The sequence below is a fragment of the Gasterosteus aculeatus genome, chromosome 7, assembly GCF_964276395.1.
Source record: "Gasterosteus aculeatus chromosome 7, fGasAcu3.hap1.1, whole genome shotgun sequence".
NCBI lineage: Eukaryota > Metazoa > Chordata > Actinopteri > Perciformes > Gasterosteidae > Gasterosteus > Gasterosteus aculeatus.
Window position 1 is genome coordinate 3,102,850 of NC_135694.1, and position 24,703 is coordinate 3,127,552.

Genomic DNA, 24,703 nt, shown 5'->3' on the forward strand with positions numbered 1-24,703 from the left:
GGTCACCGTAACGCTTCCTCCATCTCTGCTTCACATGTATGACTCATCAGGGCAGGTGGTGTGTGTGTGTGTGCGTGTGTGTGTGTGTGTGTGTGTGTGTGCGTGTACTCTGATTGTGTGAATGGGGTGGGGTGGGCAGGGGGGTCATTTTGAGGGTGTGTTGTCACACTGAGCAGCAGGGGGAGGGGCAGGAGGCGAGGGAGGGGGGGTCTATGTTCCTATAATAAACCGGTCACTGAGCCTTTACTCCCACAGTCGAGTGAGAGCTCAACACTTCACCAGGACTCAGCAGGAAGAACCTTGTTTCCTTCCAATCAGCTGGACTCCCATTCAAGGTTTTTGCCTCTTAGGAAATTGGTTTTTTTTTTTTCTTCTCGTCGACACTTTTGGAATCGCTGGTGATGGCAGACAAAGGGTGAGTGGTCTCCTTCGACCGGACTGCAGCTCTCCTCTCATGCTGCCGACCACACGGCATCTCGTGGGTGAAAGTTAAACCAAGGCCTTTTTTTTTTTTCGGGACCCCTCCCCCGAAAAAAAAAGACCACATGCTCTCTGAGCAGCAAAGGCCTCCGTGAAAAGACATTCATGTATCGCAGTGAGAGTCCTGCGTGGAGTTAAACTGTTACTTTTAACCCGAAAATGGACTTTATAGCACTCTATCAATATCGTCTACCACCGCCTGTCCTGTGGCAGAAGCCATTGGTAAAACACTGCAGGCTGTTTATTTATAGCACAGTCTGGTGTGGCCATCAAGGCATGAGTGACAGCGGTTTGCCATATGAGAGGAATTACACAGTGTGTGTTATGTCACCATTGAAGTGCGTGACAGGATGAGAAAGTTCACGTGTTTTATCTTTATTGGTGGCAGTTCTCAGACAGTCTCTTATCCCGTAACGTGGTTACGTTGACCGCATCACATGACGCTCAACTTGAATGTGGCATCTGATTTTAAAACTCTCTAAAACTCTTCCCGTGTCATCCAGTTACGGTTACGAGGAGTGCGAGGCCACGGCCGACTGGCTGCTGGCGCGGACGGGCGTGCGACCCGCGGTGGGCATCGTGTGCGGCTCGGGCCTCGGCGGCCTGGCCGACATGCTGAAGGACCAGGTGGCCTTCAACTACGAGGACATCCCCAACTTTCCACAGAGCACCGGTGAGCTCAACCTGCGACAAAAGAACCCTCCGCGTGTCCGACCGGCCGCTCATTTCCACGCTCACATCCGCTGACCGTCTTTTTCCCCCCGCAGTGCACGGACACGCGGGCCGGCTGGTATTCGGCACCTTGAAGGGCAGGTTGTGCGTTTGCATGCAGGGGCGCTTCCACCTGTACGAGGGCTACCCGGTCCAGAAGGTGCGTGTCGCCCGAAACCACGTGGACTATGAAGGACCTTTAAAGGAAATGCCGCGACCCCTGACGCACGACGCCTCTGCTCGCAGATCACGCTGCCCATACGCATCTTCAAGCTGCTCGGCGTGGACACGGTGATGCTGACCAACGCGGCTGGAGGCCTCAACCGGGACTTCCAAGTCGGAGACATCATGATCATCAAAGACCACCTCAACCTGCCGGGCTTCGCTGGCGTCAATCCGCTGTCCGGACCCAACGACGAGAGGTACCGCGGGTTCTTACAAGAGACGACTGGGCTTTAAGCTTCCTTCTGGTTGCCCGTTCTGGCGTCCAGAGGTCCCCTCCCTTCACTAAACCTGCCACTTGTCCCCCCACCCCCATCCTTCTGCCCCGGCAGGTTCGGCGTGCGGTTCCCCTGCATGTCGGACGCCTACGACGGAGCGCTGCGGCAGATGGCCATGCACGTGGGACGGGAGCTCGGCTACGGTGACTTCCTGAAGGAAGGGGTGTACTGCGTGCTGGGCGGACCCTCCTTCGAGACCATCGCAGAGTCCCGCATGCTGCACAAACTGGGCGCCGACGCCGTCGGTGAGTAGCGGCCTCAACAGGAAAAAAGGTTCACCAGCAACGCGTTGGGGATGTGCAGCATGTTCACGCGATCTCGTCCTCGTCAGGCATGAGCACGGCCCACGAGGTGATCGTCGCGCGCCACTGCGGCATGCGCGTCTTCGCGCTCTCGTTGATCACCAACCAGGCGGTGATGGACTACGACAGCGAGGCCAAGGCCAACCACGAGGAGGTCCTGGAGACGGGCACCCGGCGGGCGGCGCAGCTGGAGCGGCTGGTGTCCACCATGGTGACCAAGATGGAGCTCAACAACAACAACAACAACTACGCCGGAGACGCTGACCGAGGGACGCTGGCGTGCCAAAGAAAACCAATGAGTTTGTTATCTAGATGAGCTGTTGGAGAAAATACACAAACGTTTTGTGACGTCTGGAATTCCGCTACCCTTTTTTTTTGTACCATTCTAAACGAGACGTATTTGTTCTAACTTAAAACATTTGATCAGCTCTGTAAATGTGGTCGTTTTAACTTAAAAATGAGCAAACAAATCTGCTGTATAATTCCTAATATTGTGAGATGTGTACATTAGTTGACTTAAGGTATTTTACAGCGCTTGTTTTTTCATATTAATGTTGTTACTAAAATGTGTTATTTATTACGTCCAGCTTGTTTGGGGTGACGAGGGGAGCTTTTTATATCATCACAAACAAATTCAGCAATAAACAGAAATTGAGACAAATGAAATCTCCATTTTTATTTGGCAAAGAGATGCTGCACAGTAATATGATGCATATGGATCCCAGAGGACCCTGAATGTAAACATTTGGTAACGTTACAAAAGCATCTGCTGCAAAAACCCAACAGAGGAACGCTGGCTGCAGGATCAATGTAAGAGATCTGCCGTCACCTGTTAAACCTTTCAAATCAATTTCCTCCATTGACAAAAATGAAAAGAAAAGAGAAAAATTGGCATGACAAAATATTTTGCCACACGAAAACACTTTGTTAGGAAGGTTATGACACAAGTCAGGCGTTTAGACGATATAATCACATTTCACACTGCATGCTCACAACCTGCATAATAGTTTCCCTTCACCTCATCGACTCATAAAAACGACTCTTTCGTCGGTAAAAACAGCCGTGCAGAATCCGACGCCAAACACCATCGAGGAAGCATCACTCCACCCGGCGGCGCTCGATGAGCGCAACCAAAGTTGGGCCTGGAGAAAGTGTCGACTCGGCAAGCGAAGGAGAGGCTGAAACACGGATTTATTTTTAAGTTTAAGTTAATAAGAGTGAGTTCCACGTGGCCTCTGTGCCGGCCGGCTTCAAGCCTTCCGACGGGACAAAGATACTCTCAGAAGAGCTTTTTGCAGATTCTCCTCAAGAACATTTAACTCTTTGTGGACATTTCATTTAAAATCTTTTTAAAAAAGGTCCTATTTCCCCTCATAGGATGAACGTGGCCGTGCAAAAGTATCCCGTAGTAAGTGTAAATTATTATAAAATCATTTTTGACAGCTAATTTTCTACAAAAAACAACCCAGTTAACCCTTTTAATTAAAGGAACAGTGTGCAGCGTTTAGTGCAACAAGAAAAGAAAAAAAAGTGTTTTCTTCCGTGTATAATCACCCTAAAATATAATTCAATGTGTCTTCGTCCCCTTAGAATGAGCAGTTTGTTTCTCTACTGCAGAGAAACCACGTTGCCACGGAAACCAAAGTTCTCCCAAACTGCCCCCCGGGGGAGTTTAAAGGAGCGAGCGATTGGTCGCAACGTGGACGGTAAAAAGAAAAAAAAGAAGAAAAAAAGCAAGTGCTACGTGACCGCGGGGCGTTTCGCTCGTGAGCTTAACCGACGGCCTCGGCCGAGACGAAGAACCGAAGCGCACCTTTCAAGTCGGAGAGGGGGGGATTCGCATATTCAAGTCAATCGATATCACCTCAGCAAGTCTGCTGAAAATAAGCCGCTTAATGCTGCTAGGATGGTTTGGTCCTCTCCAACTGGCTGTTATGATAAAAATGATGATAATAATAATATCAAACGGGCAGAACGGCCTTTTTGTGTCCACCGAATAAAATGTAACAAATGACTTTGTTTGAACGAATGTTTGTACATCTTTAAAAGTAAAAAAATGCTAAAAAATTAAAAAAATTAATGACGCGTAAAAGAGTTGGCAGACGTTTGAGATGTAGGCACCATGTAGACGAAATGTACAGTCAGAGAGAGAGAGAGAAGGCACTGTGGGTCCGGTGCTGAGGCGTCCGCTCGTCTTCAGGCAAACATGGTCAGGGTGATCCACTGGGGAGCACAGAGAGCGAGCGGGTTAAAGGGGGCGGGGCGGAGAGCGAGGCGCCTCTTGGCGCCTGTGCTCGTGCGTACCTGGTTGAAGTTGAGGGACATGAAGCCGTCTTTGTCCGTGTCCATGGTGTGGAAGGTTTCTGCGGGAGGAACGAGCGGTTTAGACGCCTGTGGCTGGTTTTGCATTGAGAAGCGGCGGCGGCGGCACTCACTGAACATGGTCTCCAGCCGGACCAGGCAGGTGACGAAGTTGTCGAAGTCCACGGACATGTCGGCCTCCGTGTAGCGCAGGATGATCAGCTGGAACAGTTGGTTGGTCAGCTTGAAACCTGGAGGGGGAACCAGAACGTTTTAAAAGAGTCGCTCTTCTTTGTCTCGTCATATAAACGAGGAAACTCCACCTGCAGAATCCAGAGCCATCCTCATCTCGTAGGAGCTCATGGTGCCCGACTTGTCCAAGTCAAACTGCCTGAAAATGGTCTGTCACAAGCAGGCGGGTGAATAAAAACAAGAAACACAAATCAGAGATTCTGCAAACGTGACCCCAGCGTCGGCAGGTCGATCTCACCAGGTAGCGTTTGATCTTCTCCCAGAGGACGTGGAACTCGCTCAGGCCCAACTTCCCGCTGCCGTCCGTCTGAGCCGGCGGGTTGAGGAGCAACACGGACTTTGGGTTCACGGGAGAGCTGCCTCCATTCTCAAAGACCCCACTCACCCCCAACGTGGACTGTTCAAGCTTCTACCCTCAGGCAGGAGGTACAGAAGGGCCAAATGCAGGACCACCAGACTGAAAAACTCTGTTTCCCCCCACAGCCCCAACAGCTAACTCACAACTCGTCTGCACTTTAGCTTTTTAGGATTTCAATTACTGCTACACGTTTCATTTAAGTTTTTTTTACAACCTGCTCAGTTTTGCACTTTTCCCCTTCTCATTTCTGCCTTATTTTTAATTTTATTTTTATGTACATTTATGTAAATATTGTATTTTTATTTTAATTTTAAAATTGGTCGGCTTTCCAGAAAAGACAAGCATTTCAATACACAGTGCGTGTGCGTTGTGTAATTGGCAATAAAAAAAATCATTGAATCTTTGTTTTGTTTTTTCCGTTTCAAGGATACGTCCATGAGGCTGATCATGCTGCGACAGGATTCTTTGGTGAAGCCGTCCGTCTTCAGGTCTTTGTCTGTCAGCGGGAGGAAGTCAGACAGAAAGGATGAAGGCGCGTTTAAAAAGGAAGAAGCCAACGGCAGCCGTTACTAACGTTTGCTCATGATCCGATTCAGTATGGTCTGCAGCTCCGTGAGGCTGATCTCCATGTCCTGTTGGCACAAACACGGGCAAGTCGTCAGAACACACGTGTGTGTGTGTGTGTGTGTGTGTGTGTGTGTGTGTGTTTGGAAGCACTTGTCCAGCCTACCGGCCCGGCCAGCTGTCTGAAGAGGTTTTTGAAGGCCGGGTCGATCTGGCTCTCGTCCAGCTGGGTCTGAAACACAGGACGCATCATCTGAGCAAACATCACCACGCACGTCCGCCGCGGTCCCGTTGTGGGTCTTTCCGTCGCCTCACCTCAGTGGGAAGCTCCGCTGCCACGTCGTCATCGAGCTCCCTGACGCGGGGGGACAAAGATTCTGAGTGATTAATCTCGTCGGCCAACTTTGGAATTTTCGAACGATTGGTTTCGTCCGTCACTCACTCAGAGTCGGCGGGCTTCTCGGAGAAAACCCGCAGGACGAAGTCGCCCTCTTTGTGCGGCTCGAAGGTGGAGGGGACGATGACGTACTCGCCGGGCGGCAGCCGCAGCCGCGAGCTGACCTCCCTCAGGTTGATGAAGAGCTCGGAGCGAGCGCTGGAGGCGTGGGTGAGGAAGAAGTCCTTCTTCAGGTGGACGCCCGACCTGCCAACAAACTGAGAGAGAGAGTCTGGGCATCTTAAAAAAGGTCCGCTGGGGTTTTGCAATGGATTTACAAGTATTTGGTTGGTCTCAGCAGGAAGTTCGTCCGACTCGTACCTCATTTGGAACCTGTGAGTGACCGAGAGACAAAGAAAGACGTGATCAGAGAACAACAAGGGAACACAAGGTAGAGCTTCTCCACTCAACGAGTCCGTTTCGTGGGAGCGCGGCTGACCTCGTAGAGGGCGAACCCGATGGTCTCCATGTCTTGTCCCTCCCGCCGCTTCTTCCTGCGGTCCTTCTGCATGAGGCCGACCAGGAAGCTGCATTCGGACTGACCCGGAGCGTCCGGGTGCTGCAGCACGATCTTGAACTGAGGGTTCAGCCAAAAGGTCGCTGGGAAGACGAATCGGGGAAACCAGAGTTTGGTAATCGAGCGGCGGGCGGCGATGCGTTATCGTCGCGGTTGGAAGTGATACCTGGGAAGTTCCTGCAGCCCCCCGCGGTGCTGCCCCTCCTCCACTCGCCCTGATAGAGCGAGGAGCTCCACTTCTTGGGCTGGCTGCTCTGCAGGGTGTCCGCCGTCAGGTTGCAGAGCTCGAGGCGGCTGAACTCGCGCAGGAAGTCGGCGTAGGACATCCTGAGAGGCGGGAGGTAGAAAAAGAAAAAGAGCCGGCGGGTGTTCCGTCAACACGTGCGAGGGGTTTCGAACCCAACGGCGGCGACCTTTTGAACCGCGAGAGCGGCCGGCGGGAGGACTCACCAGAACTCGCCGTCCTCGCTGCGGTTCTGCAGGCGAGCTCGGACGGAGCGATCCACATTGTCCCACTCCCTGGAGCTGAGGGAGAACAAACATCACCACACAATCCCAGTGATGCTTTTGGTGTTTTCCCTGCCTCACGTAGAAGAGTCGAGTCGTACTCGTCGCTCCAGGCGCCGGTCCACTCCACCTCCCCCCACGGGTTCCTGATGCGAACCAGCTTGGTGGTGTTCCCTCTGTACACCACCTGGGGACAAAGACAGACGTCAAGTTTTACTTAAAAGTAAAAATGCAATATTGAAATGGAGACCGTACTACTGTGCCAACGCAGCTTTTTATATTGTGATTTTATTCACAGGGCCGCATTCCTGATTACAACATCGAAATGACTCCAACTTGCTTCCTCATTCCCTCTCGAGTCTCGGCGAAGGAATTACTCCGATGATTCCGGGTGGGTGACGCTGCGCTAAAGTAGCTGAAAACATCAAAAGCTGTGACACGTGACTCACCTCCTCCACCCCGGTCACGGAGTAAGCGTGTCCCTTCACCAGCTTCTTGAACGTGACGGCCTCCCGGTCACTGGAGCTGGTGGTCTGAGGAGCGTAAAGAAAACGAATCGATCCGGGGGGGAAGCTTTGTTCTGCCGTATTCTTTGTTCGGTCGCCGGATTTTCTTTCATTCAAAGCGTTCATCCCCTCGGGCGCAGAAATCTCTGAGCCTCTAAGCAGAAAGCTGGCCGATCTTTACCGCCCCCTTCTGGTCAAAGATCAGAATACACGCATTCTTCTAGTTCCACAGACGTTTAAAGGAATATTTCAACATTTTCAACCCCAAGAAGCCGGATGAGGAGTCAGACAGCGCTGTCATGTCTGCAGGTAGCTTAGCTTAGCACAAAGACTGGGAACCGAGGGGAACAGCTGGCCTGAGCAGAGGCTGCGCGGACGCCGCCCGCACTGACCTCTATGGAGCAGCCCAGCAGGGACCCCCTCTCTATGGCCCTGCTGATGATGCTGAAGAGGTCGGGGGGGGCTTTGTTCAGCTCGAACATCTCCGTCACGCCGCCCGTGAAGTCCTCGAAGCCCTCGGACGTGCTGCCGCCCGACAGGGCCTCGTAACTGCCGTTCAGCCTGCGGAGAGAGAGCAGTGACGACCACGCTTACAACCTGAGAGCACAGCTCGCAGCTTATCGGCTCCCAGCAGACTCTCCCACGGGCCGGTCGAAGGGCGCGTTTGTGCTAAACCTGGCCGGGGTCACGTGGTCCCGGCGTACACCGAGCGCTCCCTCACTTTGCGTAGGCCTTCTCCAGCAGCGCGCTCCAGAACTCGGTGCCCTCGGCCGAGTGCACGAACAGCAGCTTCCCGTCCTTCACCGGCAGCCGGTCGTCGATCACCACCTCCACCCACTCGCCGAACTGCCAGAACTGAAAAAAAGGAGAAGAAGTCAAGACAGGTTTGGATTTTAGGGGCTTTTCTAGATGTCTTTTTAAATCTCAGGATGAGGAATCAGGAGACCGACCCCTGAGGCGATGGACCAGCAGCTGAGGTTTGTAAAGGAGATCCACATGTGGCCTTAACATGTGGCCGTGTTGGCCAGCAGGGAGCACCAGAGTGCAACCCAACATATATTATACGCGTGTACATATTGTCTGAATACGAGCTGAACGCACGGCCGTTTGAGTCAGACTGGGTTTGATGGGAACTCCTTCACATCCCGTTATCCGAATTATGAGACCGACAGAAAGGAGAGTTACGCGCAAGTGGACGAATAAATATCCGACGCGGTTTTCACATCGATCGATCAAAGCTGGCCGGCTTGTCGTCTCTCCTCTGTCACGTCGGTCGACTCGTACAGAAGAACAACAAGCAACAAACCTCTCGGCCGTGAGAGAGATGCGTCTCTGTCAGTAATCGGGTTTGCAGAAAAGAGAAAGAGGGGGAAGGAAGTTGCAGGGTCATAAAAAGCCAATAAAAGGTGTGCGTGTGTTGGAATTTTACAGATGTGTGTGTGTGTGTGTGTAGGCCCTCTGGGTGCCCAAATGCGTGTGACGTGTCCCACTTTTAACGCGAGTCAACAAAGCGCTCACTTGTTCCGTGTGAATCTCCGGCTATAATAAGAACACGATGAGCGATTCTGTCCCAGTTTGGTTTCATTTGTTTCCGACTGAGATTGCCTATTTTATAATTTATTCTCCCGCCCTTCGTTCGCCTGCAGACTCCCTCCGTCCTACTTCAATTAAGACGCTCACTGCAGTGCACTCGTAATTACATTTGGGGATGACTCATTTCAGGTCTGCGCCGTTTTTCCAGAGGCTTAAATAATCCGAAATGAAACAAAAGAGGGAATCCCTGGAAGACTCGACCACACACACACACACAAAAAGGGAATGGAAACATCAAAAAATGAGAAGCTGCAAGAAACGGAAAAGCATGAGAATAAAAGATGCAAACACAATGACGGGAGGCTAAAAACAACAACAACAACAACAACATCCAGGCACGACGGAGATAAAGAGGGCGACCAAAGTAGGCCAAGCCTCGCTGTGCTCGAAGGAGAGGAGGTTTATTTACGAGCCGTTCCCCCACGCGTGCACGTTCGCCGCGCACGTCACAAGCCCCTCACAGCGAATACAAGTATCGTTTCCAGTGTGCGTCTGTGAATGATCGCACAGTCTCTGGAAATGATCAGCGAGAAAACGGGTCAAAAGCGCCACTTTCCCTCGGCTGCCTTTCTGTGTCATGGAGTGTGTGTGTGTGTGTGTGTGTGTGTGTCGTTATTCATTGACCCTCCGATACCAGATGAGTCAGCAACAAAATCACCAAAAAAGATGCTTGAATCTTTGTCTTCTGGGGAAACGGATGGATTTCCCGGGCATGCTGTGTGTGTGTGTGTGTGTGTGTGTGTCTCTCGTGTTACACCGCAGGCGCGCTCCTACACGTGTTGGCATGTGTCTTTGATGTGCCGCAGCTTCCCCCCCCCCCTCTCTCTCTCTCTCTTTCACTCTCTCTTTCCTTATCACTTGGCAGGCGAACAGTCCGCTTGGCGAACAGAAGAAGCCTCACTGCGTCAAAGAGGCGATCCGGCTCCACGTGGACGAAATGTAGAAATCGTTGACGCTCCTCACTTAGCGCGCGCTAATATCGAAAGTACGTTGTCCACCAGAGGAGTGCGTGTTTGAATACATCGGGGGGGTCGGCTGTGTTGCACATTCAGCTGCCGCCTGCAAGACCTGCGCCGATTCCAGAAACACAACATTCAAATCAGCCTCCACGCGGCCACAAAGCACCGCTGCAGAGATTTCACACACACACACACACACACACACGCACACACGCACACACGCACACACGCCTTGTTGACCTGTGTCACCGCTACAGCGCGCTGACACAATGCATTGTTGTGTGTGTGCGGTTGAGTATTTTGCGTATTTTTCAAAGAAAGCCACAAAGCGGCCGGACTGGTCCCTCGCCTTAACGTTGGACGCCTCAGGGTCCTAAGCAGCAATTTTTTGAGATGAGGACTTGTTGGGTGTTGGTTCCTTTCACAGGTGTGCAGGTATCTGGGTTCAGCCGGTGACTCAAATGCTCGCAGGTTGCGGTCGTACTTAGTGGGCGTGGATCGGACGGCGGCGTTATCTTTTATTGACTCGGCGAGGTTTAACAAAAGGAGAGCTTGTGAAATGAAAGGTTCGTTCTTAACTCCGTGGCCATTCGCCTCAACGCCTGCAAAGCAGTGAAAATAAGCGGCGTTTTCAGTGTTTTCTTTCAAGGCCCGTTGGGTTTGATTCGCCCCCCCCAGGTCTCTCATCCCTCTGTCGTCGTTCTACGTTTCAATGCGTGCGGTTCCATAAGACGCTGGGTGGGAAAGTCCACTCGTGTCCACAGAAGCCTGTTAGGACGGCGGGCTTCGCCCCCCCCGTGGTGGTCACCTGGAAGTGGAAGATGCCGGCGTAGCCCTGCTGGAAGCCCTGTCCGTGGGGAACCACTCGGTGGAGGAGGTTGTCGTTCAAGGTCAGCGAGGCGATGGCGGCCAGCAGCCAGCAGTCCCCTGAGGACGCACGCACAAACACACACACAAAAATACACACAGTTTTATTACAAGGGATGCAAATACCCCCCGTGCTATATCTGAATGCTAAATGATAGCAGGATATTTATGTCAAACATGTGACGAGAACGGAATCCGGAACTATTTTTGACTTCATTTTATGCCGTTGAGATTCAATCTGAACACACACCTGAACATGCACACGCTCAGTGAGAAAGAACCTCACAAAACTGGATTTGTTCCAGCCCATTGAACGCTGAGTAAAGACAAGAGGCTTTGCCTTCTAGGAAAATGGGAGAGGCTCAACTTGTCTGAAGCAAAGCTAAAGTCTTGAATAAGAGAGGAACCAACATGGATCGAATGAAGACATCGCTCTGCTTGATGCAAAGTGCAGCATTGAGCATTAAAGGGTTTAGTTTTTTCTCTCAACAAAGTCATAAAACTCTACAGCAGCGCAGTTGGAAAAGTCTGCAGACTTCAATGACTGATTTCTTCTGGAAGACGACCGGCCGAAAGGTTGCATCAAAATCCCAAAAGTAAACCAGAGTTACACATACAAGCAATGTGTTTGGAGCATAAAATGAATCTATTTTAAAAAGATACAAAATGAAAAGCAAGTCTTAACGTTAAGGTAAACTCATAATATGGCTTTTCTCTCATGAGCTTTTAGTTTAATCTTGTGTGAGTCTGATAATAGTTCACTGTTTCAATAAGGGAACATCATATCCTAGCGGGGAGGGATCAGGTTGCCTGTGGCCCCCGCAGAGAGACGAGAGCCTAACTACACTTAAGAGTTTCCACTCGATCGCAAATGAATCTAAAAACTTTTCCTCCAACATCTGGATCCCGACGGAGCAGCGTCTCACCCAGAGCTCCCTGACAGATGTCTGTGCGTGTAGCTCCGTCCACGATGAACTCGGGCCGCTTGCAAATCTCCTGCGAAGTGGAGGAAAACACAAACACATTACCGCAACGCTTGCTTGTGGATATCTGCTTCTCACCGGCACGTTACATTTCCAGTCCTTCTCTCGGGTCGAATCCACTGGAGAACACGGCGCGGGGCGTCTACAGGTTCCAACAAGTCAACACCACGGGCCGCCCTGGTCTCATGCAGTGTAAATGTTACAGATCCCCCTTGGTGCTGGCAAGGCGCATGCATTATACAACGTGGTACTTTGGGGGGGGGGGGGGCGAGACCCTGGGAAAGCATCAGCGACCCGGCAAGGTGCGCACGAATCAAACAGTAACGAGAGCGCGTGCCGTCTTCAGATAGACGCCGATGAAGACGCGCCCCCCCCCCCACCCGGATGTATTTATAATGCAGCGGGGGGCCGACGGGGGGCTGAGAGGGGCTCGAGGGGAGGCATCCAAAGGAGGTGCATGGAAACCTCCTGGAGACACTGAGGCAACTCCAGACCGCTGTTGCCGGGACATTAAAACCATATCGGCCAATCGTTGCTGAGAGAAAGTTTAGTTGCCAAGCAACTAAGATTTTAGTCTGTGGGGAAAGGTTGCGCTGTAGATAGAGTTTTTTTAGCAGGTAATATAAAACAGTGGATGTTCAGTCATTATCTGCTCAGTGTAAGTCAACCGGTCAATGCGTGGTGGAGTTCATGGGATCATTGAAACGCAAAGTTAATGTCCATATTTCACAGCTTTCTCCAAAACCCGTCGAGTTCTGCTTTTGCAAGACGCGGAGGGAGACGAGTCACCGCAAAGAGAATCAAAAATAGCTTTGTTGTTTTTGATCAGCCCATATTTTCCTCGCTGGGAAAGAACCACTTAAGCTCCACTGGAGCCACGTTGGTACCAGCAGCCTTTCTCACCGCGGGCCTCATCCAGCGCACTCCAGACGTCTTGGGGGACCTCGGGCCGAGCTCGTTGAATCCCAGAGACGACGCGCAACAAGGGAACAGGTGATCCTCAAACGCCCTGCCGCTCTGGAGGCTCTGGGCCTTCAGACCCTCGTAGTCCTGACCCAGGTACTTCACCGCCATGTGGTTCTGTCCCAGGCCCTCGTTGCGATCCCACTGGCTCCTCAGCTTGGCGGCCATGCCGGTCGCACAAATGGACTCCGCCATCCCGAGGACGTTTGCTTGCGTGGAGCTACGATGAGATGTGAAGATGCGTCAGTGATTAGCGAGGCAACCTTGACCCGCTACGGCTACGGCTCGGCTCGCACGTACTGCACCGGTTAACGGGAATCTGACAGAAGCGGTAATGGATTCAAGGATCGTTCGTGGGCCCTCAAAAAAGCTATAAAACGTTGACTGAGTGCTCCGCTCGGTCGCTGAGCTGGTGGTTCTGTCGTAGCCGGGCGGTCAAAATTCAGAAGCGTCACAAGCTCGCAAGACCTGGAGCAGATCTTGTCCCAGCGAGCGCCAATCACGGTTCGTAAGTCCTCCCTTCTCCCGACAGGCAAGTGAGACCTAGAAGAAAGAAAGTTGAATGAGAAAGAATGCAGAGGTAAAATCCCACATTGCTCTATACAGACACAGACAAAAGAAGGACCTATAGGCATTATTCACGTACGGTTATGGCTTAAAGAGGCAAGTGTGCCCCGCCCATTTCTTTTCAGTTGATCGCACACAAAAGCGATTAGTACCAGTGGGCACATCCAGCCTACTTCTACAGTGAGCCTCACAGCGCCAAAGTTGATGTTTAATCCAACGAGGTGTATTAACAAAGTGGTGTGCGTGCACGTGTGTGCGTATGTGTGGGGGGGTATTATTTGTGCAAAGTGGATTGGTGTGAATCTTGATGCACAATGAAGGCAGCACGAGGCCCAGAACAAGCAAAAGCTCTCTCAGACTCTTCAATTAAGCAGAGACCAAGTCGGGGAGGTGTAATACGCCATTAGTGGCACCAAAGCTCCACACAGAACTGGAGCTTCTCGCGGTCCAATATACATACATACATACATACATACATACATACATACATACATACACATAGCTTTCAGCTACAGCTATTTTTTCACTGCCTCATCTCCGCGCCACAGAAGCGTTCTTCCTGTTTCAAAGAGTTTGACTCTTGTTTGCTCAGAGGAACTCCAGTTTCCACAGGTCCGTGTGAACCGCACCTACTGAAAACACCCCCCAGCTCACTGACTCAACAGAACACGTCGCTGCAACGTCACTTGTTTTGTAGAGAGATATTGAAAATGGAGATTACAAAACACAATTCCCGCTACGTTTACCACAATAGAAAGATCACTGCATTTAAACCGCTGCTACAAGGCCACTACAGCACAGCTAGCTAGCAGTGCCAGCTACTGCAGCTAATTAGCATCGCTAGCACGACCACTGCTAATGCTAGAAGTCCTACTTCACCATCCAGAACCATTTCTACTAGTCTGCCACCCTTCTGTGGTGGTTATTAAGAAAACCAACAGAAAGCTGCCGTAAGCGTTGGATATCTGACCAGATATTTATCAGACAGTCTGATTTAAATGATAATGTTAGCGGTTTAAGACTGGTTTGTTTTGGTAGTAGGCTACAGTTTTAGCAAAACTCTAATGAGCGCTGTCAAAAAGGCCCAAATGATACTTTTAGATCACTTTTATTGGCTTTTTAGACATCTTTATTGCCATTTTTAAAATATAAAAAAGGTCAAATCAGGTCTATTTTAGGCAACAACTAAATATACCATCTTCCACACAACCAGTCGGTGGGTTTCATCTCTGGTGCGTGTTATTGGGGCGCACTTTACCCAACGCAAGTTCAATCTGGCTGTGATGAATAATTTATCTGCCCTCACATGTGAAACACACTTACACCCCCCTCACACACACACACACTTACACCCCCCTCACACACACACACACACACACCCCTCACACACACACACACACACACACACACACACACATACACCCCCCTCACACACACACACACACACACAGATATATCGTCCACCTCAGTGCAGGTAGTGACAATTATGAGAAATGACAAGCAGTAGTCTGCATGTCCAGACGGATTAAAAAATAAATAAAAAATGCCTCCACACATTTCCCACAGCAGCCGCAGCCCAACAACAGAGATGAATAACAATTATTATTTTAAATCAAACGATACGAGGAAACGTTACGCTTGCACCCTAAACATAACGATGCATGTTTGCCCTGCATGCACGTACCGCAACAACTCTAAAGCCACCAGCATGCGCTCACCTCCGTAACATAGCGGCTATGATACAATTTCAGACATGATGTGCAGGTGTAATATGACGATAAGGGTCGCATGAGTTCATCAGCGGTCCCACTAGGATTTGGAGACGTCAGTGCAGCCCGTGTCACTGCTGCATTTCTGCTGATGCGTGTCTGATTCTGGTCTGCCTAAATACCCGCCTGCAGTGGATGTGGGGGGGTCGACTGTTTGTGCAGTGAGTAAGCATTCTGACCCTGCCTCTGGTGCACTATTGCATGCAAAGGGGTGGGGGGGGGGGGGCATATTCCAAACAATGTGTAATTACAAACCATCCAGAGGAGAGTTTGCTTTAAAATCCACGCAGAAACTTGACACGCACTGTCTGTCGAGGAGAATTTACGCTGACTGCGGGGAGTGATCAAAGTCGGATGCAGACGTCTGGCTTCTGGCACGCTTACAAACAAGCTGCTCGGTGCAGATAATAACAGTTGTATCGTGGGGTAAATGTGGAGCGTGCGGCCCGCACAGATAAGCACGCGGCCCTGCTGGTGGGTGTGGCCCCTGAGAGATGTGTCCAGCTGTCAGAATGCCACTTTCTCAAGTTGACCAACACCAACAGCTGGTCACCCCCCTCGCCCCCCCGTTTCCTTTTCAGCTCCCTCTCATCAGAGACGGTACGCGGATGCAAACACACACACACACAGGAGATAAAAGGAGATTTTTGGGGCGAGTAATCTGCGGATTTTAAAGGTGTCGCGGAAGTTGCGTAAAGGCGACTGGTTGTGTGAACGCCATTGGTTCCAGATGTTTGCTACACGACTCAAACTTACGGATTCCTGTCGTGTAAAAAAAAAAAAAGTAAAGTAAAGAAAAAAAAGTTTCGGTGTCGGAGGTCAGAAGCCCATTTTCCGATACGGATGTGGCTGCAGCGCGACGCAAACTGCAGCCCTACAGCGGAACACGCGCTAAATGAAGGGGTTTTGTATTTACCTTTGCGGGATGTTTCCTCCAGGAGGCAGTTCTTTAGACACGGACTATCCAGCTTAGCTTTCCTTCCATGTTTGGTGTAGGTTCGACCCCTCCCCTGTTCTCTACCAGCGCGTATTATTCATGCCTCTTCTCTCAACTGGATCTAATGTGCACCCTCCCCACTGCGTCTGCGCAATGTCCGCTAGGCACTGAAAGGGAGGGATTTATACACTGCGCTTCTGGTGTACTTTTTTTTTGCACAAAGCACACAGTGGTGAAGGTAATGAATGTAATGGTAATGAAGTTTGATAGTTTTGCGTTGGATTTATATTTGCTGGAAGGACTAGTTATGACACAATGACGTGGTGCGTTTGTATGGGAGTTAATGTGTTCGGTGCGTACGGGGTCCATTAGATACTGAATTAAAGTATAAAACTAAACTTTATTTACATTTTAAATCACTTCTGATTTAATTTCAGCGGATATTATTGCCACTTTTGTATCCGAATGCTGCAGTTTATCTTTTTTTGCAGGCTTATTTTTGCCGAGCAGCAGGGAGACAGCATGTACATGAATGCACCAGTAATGACGTCCCCTCCACCCATGATAATATATACTATCTTAACACTGACAGGTGCCCTTTTTCTGCATAATGGGTACATACCGCCCGAAAACATAATTGTTATACATTCAAAGTCGGGTATCGGGTTGTCACATAAGTATCTTGTAATATAGTTTATTGCCAAGTATATTTTGGCAATAAATGATTCCTGATTCCTGATCAAGCTGCATACACAGGACATCTAGAGGCCGTATTGAGTAAACGCGACGTTCACTCATTCGGACTACATATCCCAGGGGGCAGTGCTTCAGGCTACTTCCCGTCATGCTTTGCGCTAGCCCAGTTCTGCGCCGCTCGCGTGTCCTCCGTAGCCGCCGTTGTCCCGTTGAGAGAACCTGAACATGGCATCCGACGGACCGCCGGGCACCGAATCCCTCCCGTCCGATTTAGGCAGCGCCATCGCGGCCCTGAACACATGGAGCCACCCGGAGCTCCACTCCAAGCTGGCGGAGCTGGGAGCACCAACGATGGGTAAGACGAAGCCGGGAGAGGGAGAGCGCGCTGGAGGAAGGGCTGTGTTTAGCTAACAGTAGCTAGTCGGTTGCTAACGCTAGCTAGCAAAACGTAAGACTTCCGTCGCTGTTAGCTAAAGTTAGGCCCGTGGTGTTTTTACACGCTTTGGGGTGTACGTTGCGATTCTAATGCAAGTAATTTAACGGTACCAATAAAAAACGTGTAACGTGCAGCCCTCACGTCACACAACTTAACGTTACCTGCTCCCGTGGGTAAGTAGCCCATTGATTTAGCTGTTAGCCTGCTAGCTGACTTGTACCATGTAACGTTATGGTTTAGCACTTGTCAACTTAACGCTAGCTAACTTCTCTGCTAGGCCGTTTAACGTTGATGGGGCTTCACGGGAATGCTCACATTCACAGAAGCTTTAATGTGTATGTTTTATGTTTTTTTTATGTGTTGAGAATAACGCTCGTTTCTTTCTGAAAGTAAGTTACGTGTTATGTCGTTTTTCAGGTCCCAGAGAGGAGCTGGTGGACCGACTGAAGGGCTACATGATCCAGGTAAACTACGTAATCTATATATGTGATATATTATTAAAGCGGTTCATACATGCCCCTGTATCACAGGCTAATGTTTACTTACTTTAAACCTTTTGTTCGTACCTTCTTAATGAGACACAAAGTCTTCAGCCCAAAAGCATTCACCCATTTGTTGTGTGTGCTTCTCACTGTAGACCGGGATCCTCCTCAGCAAACCCAACGATGACAAATCAATGGGCCCCCAGGTAAATGATCTAGAAAGTGTAATGATGGTTGTGCCATTATTCCATTCTTGCAGGAAATCACCTTGGTTTCTTCTTTACATCTATGCCAAATACCCTTACGATTTGTACTGTTTTGTAATATGTTTACAATGCTGCAATGAATAAAAGAATGTTACTAGTCAAGTCGGACTAACCGCTTCCCACCTTCATACCTCCCGCTGCTCTCCTGTGTCCCCCCCCCCCCCCCCCTCCAGATGTCTGGTATCCCTCCCATGCCCCCAATGCCCATGCCACCCATGCCTCCCGGTATCGGCATGCTCCAGGCTATGAGCATGATGCCTGGAGGGCCCCCTCCACCGGGCATCCACATGGGCATGGAGCCCCCGGGTTTGCCCCCTCCGGGCCTATCGCAGGATGACCAGCTGAAGATGGCCCAGCACAGAGCAGCCATGGTGTTACAGCAGGAGGAGAGAGCCAAGCATCAGGTGAGGTCTACCGGCGATGTAAATCCCCTCGTCGCTTTCAGCGTTCCCGTCCAAGCCACCGGCACAACACTAAGTCTGTGAGCTGGTAGGATTCAGAGAAACAAAAAGGATCTGTGGATCCCTCCTCAAAGCAAAGAACGCAAGTTGTACAAAGCAACACAAAATACCTGCTTTGGATTGTAGAGTCTGACCGAACTGACAGTCGCCGGACAGAAGTCCCGTCACATAAAACGCTGTGAAGAGACGTTGTCTGACTGCTCAGTCAGTCCGTTCGGCTGAATCCATCTCTCTTGCTTGTACATCCTGGATTCTACTCCTTTTCTTTAACTGTATTAAACTGTATTAAGTCTCCTCTCTCCCTTTTTTGCATGTCAGATGATGGAACAGCAGGAGATGGTTACGATGCATCAGGGGACCAGAGCCATGACTCCTATGGGCGCAGTGCGAGGTACGTTGTGTGTACTGTGTCGTTTGTGTTTAGATTTCTTATTCCTGCTGTACTAGTAGTAAGTAGCCTGTTAACATGCTGCTTTCAAACCAATAAAGAGCGTAATCAGTGCTTTATGTGGATGCAGAATCTTGTATACAGTGTTTTTATCAGTACCCTGATTACCGTTTCTACACCTTGTCTGCAGGTATGGATCCACGTGGGCCGCTGCCTCCTGGTGTCAGTATGATGCCGACCCAAAAACAGAGAGTGCCCCCTCCTCCGGGAGAAGATAACAGAGAGGTGTTGTTTTTCTTCACTCTGACCATGTCTATAAAACCTGTATATTAACAGGCTGAACAGAGGAAATGTTTTGTTATAAAAAGATTTAAAAAATGTCTCTCAGGCTATTTTTTTGCGGTTGTTTCTGTTGTATTCTTACTCACGAGTCTTTTACGCTTCCATTCCAGGTGTGGCAGAGCGAGGAGGTGAGCATCAGCGGGCCCAAGATCCCACAAGCCCTGGAGAAGATCCTCCAGCTGAAGGAGATCCGCCAGGAGCAGCTCACCGACCCCGCAGGTCAGTACGGCTCCTCCTGCTCCACCTTCCACTGGGACGTTTGTCCACCGGGACGTTTGTCCACTGGGACGCAGCAGCAGCTGGTTTTCTAACCGCATTCGTCCGTTTCCTTTTTGTGTTGCGTTTCTCGTCGGAAGAAGACGACGACGACTTGGACCTGAACCGATCCTCTGCACCGCTCATGTCTGAGACGGAAGACGACGACAGTGAGATATCAAAGAAGGATGTGAGTCTTTTCTCAAACCCGCATCTGACCTTTTCACGCCTGATTGCACGGCCTGTTGTGCTGATGTAATTGCGTGATCATGCGCAGAGAGTCTTTCTTAAGCTAAACGCAGCAACCTTCCTTCCAGAAAAACCGCAGGCGCCGGAACCGCAAGAAGAAGAGCAAGCAGAAGCGAGCCCTGGAGAAGAAGGAGCAGGCGGAGCAGCAGGAGCAGAAGAAGGAGGAGGAGAAGAAGGAGGAAGGCGGTGACAAAGGGAAGGAAAAGGACAAAGACAAGGAGCCCGAGGTGGAGATCGAGTACATCACGGAGGAGCCGGAGATCTACGACCCAAACTACATCTTCTTCAAGAGGATCTTCGAGGCCTTCAAGGTGGCTGCGCCGCACTTTTGTCTTTCTGCGCTTGGTCACACGGTCTTTTATCTGCTCTTGGGTGTTTTTATTGCTGTAACAAAGCCTCCTTGCTCCTCTGCCAGCTGACCGATGACGTGAAGAAAGAGAAGGAGAAGGAGCCCGAGAAGACGGACAAGCCGGAGACGGCCGTGCTGCGGAAAAAGGGCTTCGAGGACGAGAGGAAAGACAGCGACGACAGCGACGAGGTTTGGATCCTTCGCTCTGTCACCGATGTGTGAAAGAAAAAAACAAAACACCCGTTGGTTTATAGTGTTCGGAGCTTAAACGTTCTTCGTGTACAGGACATGAGGCCAGATGTCTCCAAACTCTCCAAGAAGAAGATGAGGCGGATGAACCGGCTGACTGTGGCTGAACTCAAACAGGTGCGTTAAGGCCACTTCAGGTCACGCGTGTCTTTTTCGAGGAGTGGTGACTGACTTGACGTCTGTCTGGGCTCCAGCTGGTGGCTCGCCCGGACGTGGTGGAGATGCACGACGTGACGGCCCACGAGCCCAAGCTGCTGGTCCACCTGAAGGCCACCAGGAACACGGTGCCGGTGCCGCGCCACTGGTGCTTCAAGAGGAAGTACCTGCAGGGCAAGAGGGGTATCGAGAAGCCTCCGTTCGAGCTGCCCGACTTCATCAAGAAGACGGGCATCCAGGAGATGAGGGAGGCGCTGCAGGAGAAGGTGGGACATCCGGCCGACGCTCCTTCCCACGACAAAGGAAGAACGAGAGGTGAATTTCAGACGCAGCTCCTTCACTCCTGTCCGTTTACCGTTCACAGGAGGACGCCAAGACCATGAAGACCAAGATGAGGGAGAAGGTTCGGCCCAAGATGGGGAAGATCGACATCGACTACCAGAAGCTCCACGACGCCTTCTTCAAATGGCAGATCAAACCCAAGCTCACCATCCACGGGGACCTTTACTACGAGGTGCTCCGTCCGCTCCCTTTCCCTTTTGGTGCTTCTCTCTGGCGGCGGCGCGCTGACGGTGTGTTTGTGTCTCTGCAGGGAAAAGAGTTTGAAACCCGCCTGAAGGAGAAGAAGCCGGGCGATCTGTCCGAAGAGCTGCGCATCGCTCTGGGAATGCCGGTCGGACCTGTAAGGCTTCATTCATCTCAGTTTTGCAGCCAGAACCGGACTCTCCGCAGAGGGTTCCGGCTGGTGTGGCCAGACGTCGTTTGTGTGGAGGCGGCTGTTTTTCAAAGCGTCCGGTGAGCAAACGGTTCCTTTTCTTCGTCCCCAGAACGCCCACAAGGTGCCTCCTCCCTGGCTGATCGCCATGCAGCGCTACGGCCCCCCTCCCTCCTACCCCAACCTCAAGATCCCCGGACTCAACTCCCCGATCCCAGACGTGAGACTTCTACTGCTACATAATAATAATAATAATGTTATTATTCACAGCGGTTAGTCTGACCCGTCTCCTCGCTCCTCAGAACTGCACGTTTGGTTACCACGCCGGGGGCTGGGGGAAGCCGCCCGTAGATGAAATGGGAAAACCTCTGTACGGCGACGTGTTTGGGACCAATGCCTCGGACTTCCAGGTCGGGACTACACACACGCACGCACACGCACACATATAACTGCGTAATTCTTGCAGAAACTGTAAATCTCGTGTGTATGAAAGATTTAAAACGCACACCTGTCACCTGCCCGACCTTTTGGCGGCGTCTTAACCGCGCGCTGAACATGTGACCAGGCCAAAGCGGAGGAGGAGGAGGTGGATCACGCGCCGTGGGGGGAGCTGGAGCCGTCGGACGAGGAGTCGTCGGAGGAAGAGGAGGAGGAGGAGAGCGACGAGGAGAAGCCGGACGAGACCGGGTTCGTCACCCCGGCGGACAGGTACGTCCCGGCGCTCTTAATGGACGCTCCTCCCAAACCGGGGCGGCTCTCTGCGCACACGCATGTGTAAACCCCTCATGTATGCGTTGCAGTGGGCTGATCACGCCCGGAGGTTTCACGTCGGTACCCGCCGGCATGGAGACGCCGGAGCTGATCGAGCTGAGGAAGAAGAAGATCGAGGAGGCCATGGACGGGTGAGACGGATTCACTTTAGATCATTTGTCAGTTGGTTCTAAAACATCTTTCTCGTGGGACGTTTCCTGGGATTTGACCACGCTCGCGTCTTCACAGAAACGAGACGCCGCAGCTGTTCACGGTGCTGCCGGAGAGACGGACGGGCCCCGTGGGAGCCGCCATGATGGCCTCGACGCACATCTACGACGTGTCGGGGGTAAGAGCGCTGCGTCCGAGCGGCGCCGGGTGACCGCGCGCAGGTCGGGCCGGAGTTGTCTAAACAAGGATCCCTCTCCTTCAGGCCATGGCGGCGCGCAAGGCGGCGGGCGGCCAGGAGTCTCAGGGGGTGGAGGTGGCGCTGGCCCCGGAGGAGCTGGAGCTGGACCCCATGGCCATGACGCAGAAGTACGAGGAGCACGTCCGAGAGCAGCAGGCCCAGGTGGAGAAGGAGGACTTCAGCGACATGGTGGCGGAGCACGCCGCCAAGCAGAAGGTACGGAGAGCGCCTTTCATTCTGCGACGTTTCAGCTTTCGCTTTGGTGACTTTCTGAATAACGACGACCTCCTTCCGCACAGCAAAAGAAGAGGAAGGCTCAGCCGCAGGACACACGGGGCGGCGCCAAGAAATACAAAGAGTTCAAGTTCTAGAGCACAGACGGCGGCACGGGTGAGACCGGGAACGGACGGGGAGGAGCTGCATGGCGATTTTTAACTTTGGAGGTCGCAGGCGGCAACATCGACCGCCTGTGAGACCAGCGGTCGTAAACAGTTGTTTCCTTTTTCTTTTCTTTTTTTATTAGATGTCTTTTCGTGGTGTAATCGGCGTCCCGTGACGACGCGTCTCCTCCACTTGAGCCTACATTCTCCGTCTCGGTTATTTTTACATTGTAGCCATGTTTGTTTTTTGTTTTTCTGTATTTCATTTTTGTAAATAAATGATTCAAAAAATATAATGGACAGCTTTACTGCGGCGTTTCATTCGTTTCCATCTCAAAGAAAGTACTGCCAACTCTGAGTCAGCTGATCACGTCACAGGAGGAGGAGCTCTCGTCTCCTGGCAGAATAAAGGACACGCCGTCATGTTTCCTGTAATATGGGGGAGTCGTAGAGGAGTTCATATTGTCGGCTTACTCGTGTTTGAGCTTTTAAGGCTGATTGGGATCAGGTCTGTGGTCTTGATTGCTCAATCCAATAAAAGGAGGCCAGCTGGAGCCAAGTGGTCCATCGACGCGTTTGTTCCATCGCAAAAACGAGGCACTAAAAGCGTATAATGCGGCGGGCTTTAATAATCCACGGGCATTTCTGCAGATTTCAGGCCGCGCGGAACCAATGTTGAGTGACGGCTGCGTGTAGTTCACGTCCCTGCCGCCAGAGGGCCGCAGAGCGCGCGCAGCGGGGCGGACGGCGGAGCGCGTGGGAGGCACAGTGACCGAAATAGCTGCTGCAGCTGCATGTTGACTCGGTCACTAGTACACGCGCATGCACACACATACACACACACACACGCGCACGTGTTGGTCGGACCAAAGCCAGATTGATTCAGTAAAGATCCATAAATCCAGCACTGAGTTGCTCGTTGCAGAGCCATGTTATAAATGTGTGTATGAATTTATGTGTCAGAACACAAAGAAACTATTCTACTGCTAACAATTCATATCAATGCTTTTCAGACCGATGCAGATGCGAAAGGAGGATAACGGCAAACTATTGATTTTCAAATTGGTCTGTGCGGTGTCACGTGATGACCTGGCACCTTTCTGCTGTGTGTAAAGACACCGGATTATCCCGTGACCTGCTGGATCATAATCTCTTTATTGACAGTACAAGTAGAGCCGGAATGAGTCATGACATGTTTTGTTCAAGACATTTTTCTTACTTCATAATGTTAATGTTGTTCCGATTCATGTTAGTAGTAAAATATCCAACTTCCCCTGAACGCCGCCGACTTCAACCCGAATCTATCTGCGATAATCTGCCTATATGGTGGTGGCCGGCCAGCCAGCCGTGACGTAGGCGGAGGGATTAGGTCACCTTGTGAGTCATATTGAAATTCAGCGACGGTAATCTCCACCGCTGCCTTTTGTCACCCGAGGGTGCAAAGCCTGTGGGCGGGCTGTTCGTCTCAGATTGGCTCAAAAGGCATTTCTACATCACATTGGCCCCCGGGACATGAAGGCAAAGTCCCACCTGGGCATTAAAAGACTCTGGTTGTCATAGCGACACTTCAGGGAGGCAGTCAACAAGGTCATTGGGTCAAATGAAGGCAAGCGGGCCGGTTCTGTGGTTTTGTGTATTTCCCTTTGTGTGTGTGTGTCTGCATGACTAATAGTTCACTGATCATCAACAACACACCAGAAGATCTCCTGTATGAGAGTAATACTGCGAAATACAAGTACAATACTCCCGCAGGTGGTCTGAAGGTCATTGTAGGTCCAGGTGTTTATCTATAAAGCCTCAATCGAGAGGAAAGGTGTCGCCGTGAGCGGTTGGTGTTAATCATCATGTTTATCTAATGATAACTCACAGGCCTGTACGACCTTTTCATTAATATTTAACGGGACAAAAATGTTATTGTTAGTAGATGTGCTTTTAATGGATAAAGTGTGTGTAAGTTTATGTCTACTTAATGCAGGTTTCTGATTGTATGTCTGTTTTTTTTGCATGTAAAATGATAATTCTGTATTCTGGGTTTTATTGGTTTATTA

At 51.0% G+C, this 24,703-nt stretch overlaps 3 protein-coding genes across 6 annotated transcripts; 2 read left to right on the forward strand and 1 right to left on the reverse strand.

Moving 5' to 3' along the window:
- The first annotated feature begins 219 nt into the window (after positions 1–219).
- On the forward strand, positions 220–2,654 carry pnp5a (purine nucleoside phosphorylase 5a). The gene is made up of 6 exons (XM_040179664.2): positions 220–415; positions 984–1,153; positions 1,248–1,351; positions 1,438–1,613; positions 1,746–1,936; positions 2,023–2,654. The coding sequence occupies exons 1-6, from the start codon at positions 402–404 to the stop codon at positions 2,307–2,309; spliced, it is 942 nt and encodes a 313-aa protein (XP_040035598.2). The 5' UTR covers positions 220–401; the 3' UTR covers positions 2,310–2,654.
- Positions 2,655–16,190, reverse strand: capn1 (calpain 1). Its single transcript, XM_078105577.1, has 23 exons — positions 16,052–16,190; positions 13,268–13,342; positions 12,740–13,019; positions 11,780–11,849; positions 10,795–10,913; positions 8,156–8,289; positions 7,827–7,995; positions 7,378–7,461; positions 7,030–7,115; positions 6,872–6,946; positions 6,588–6,748; positions 6,344–6,504; positions 6,226–6,237; positions 5,911–6,122; positions 5,784–5,823; positions 5,635–5,700; positions 5,479–5,536; positions 5,336–5,400; positions 4,785–4,853; positions 4,618–4,696; positions 4,429–4,545; positions 4,298–4,356; positions 2,655–4,216 (listed from the first exon to the last, which is right to left on the reverse strand). Exons 3-23 carry the CDS (start codon positions 12,992–12,994, stop codon positions 4,190–4,192), a joined length of 2,118 nt encoding a protein of 705 aa, XP_077961703.1. The 5' UTR covers positions 12,995–13,019; positions 13,268–13,342; positions 16,052–16,190; the 3' UTR covers positions 2,655–4,189.
- Positions 16,191–16,218: 28 nt separating this feature from the next.
- On the forward strand, positions 16,219–24,676 carry sf3b2 (splicing factor 3b, subunit 2). 4 transcript variants are annotated; one of them, XM_040179627.2, is made up of 22 exons: positions 16,219–17,123; positions 17,622–17,668; positions 17,842–17,892; positions 18,126–18,356; positions 18,732–18,804; positions 18,992–19,086; positions 19,254–19,362; positions 19,500–19,588; positions 19,716–19,958; positions 20,063–20,185; positions 20,282–20,362; positions 20,440–20,667; positions 20,766–20,915; positions 20,994–21,083; positions 21,229–21,336; positions 21,419–21,526; positions 21,682–21,824; positions 21,917–22,018; positions 22,116–22,215; positions 22,300–22,491; positions 22,575–22,665; positions 22,799–22,857. In XM_040179627.2, the coding sequence occupies exons 1-21, from the start codon at positions 16,994–16,996 to the stop codon at positions 22,644–22,646; spliced, it is 2,565 nt and encodes an 854-aa protein (XP_040035561.1). In that variant the 5' UTR covers positions 16,219–16,993; the 3' UTR covers positions 22,647–22,665; positions 22,799–22,857. The 4 variants fall into 4 exon arrangements, with proteins under 4 accessions (XP_040035561.1, XP_077961694.1, XP_040035560.1 ...); XM_078105568.1 differs by having other exon boundaries at positions 16,279–17,123; positions 19,503–19,588; XM_040179626.2 differs by having other exon boundaries at positions 16,279–17,123; positions 22,575–24,676.
- The last annotated feature ends 27 nt before the right edge of the window (positions 24,677–24,703 follow it).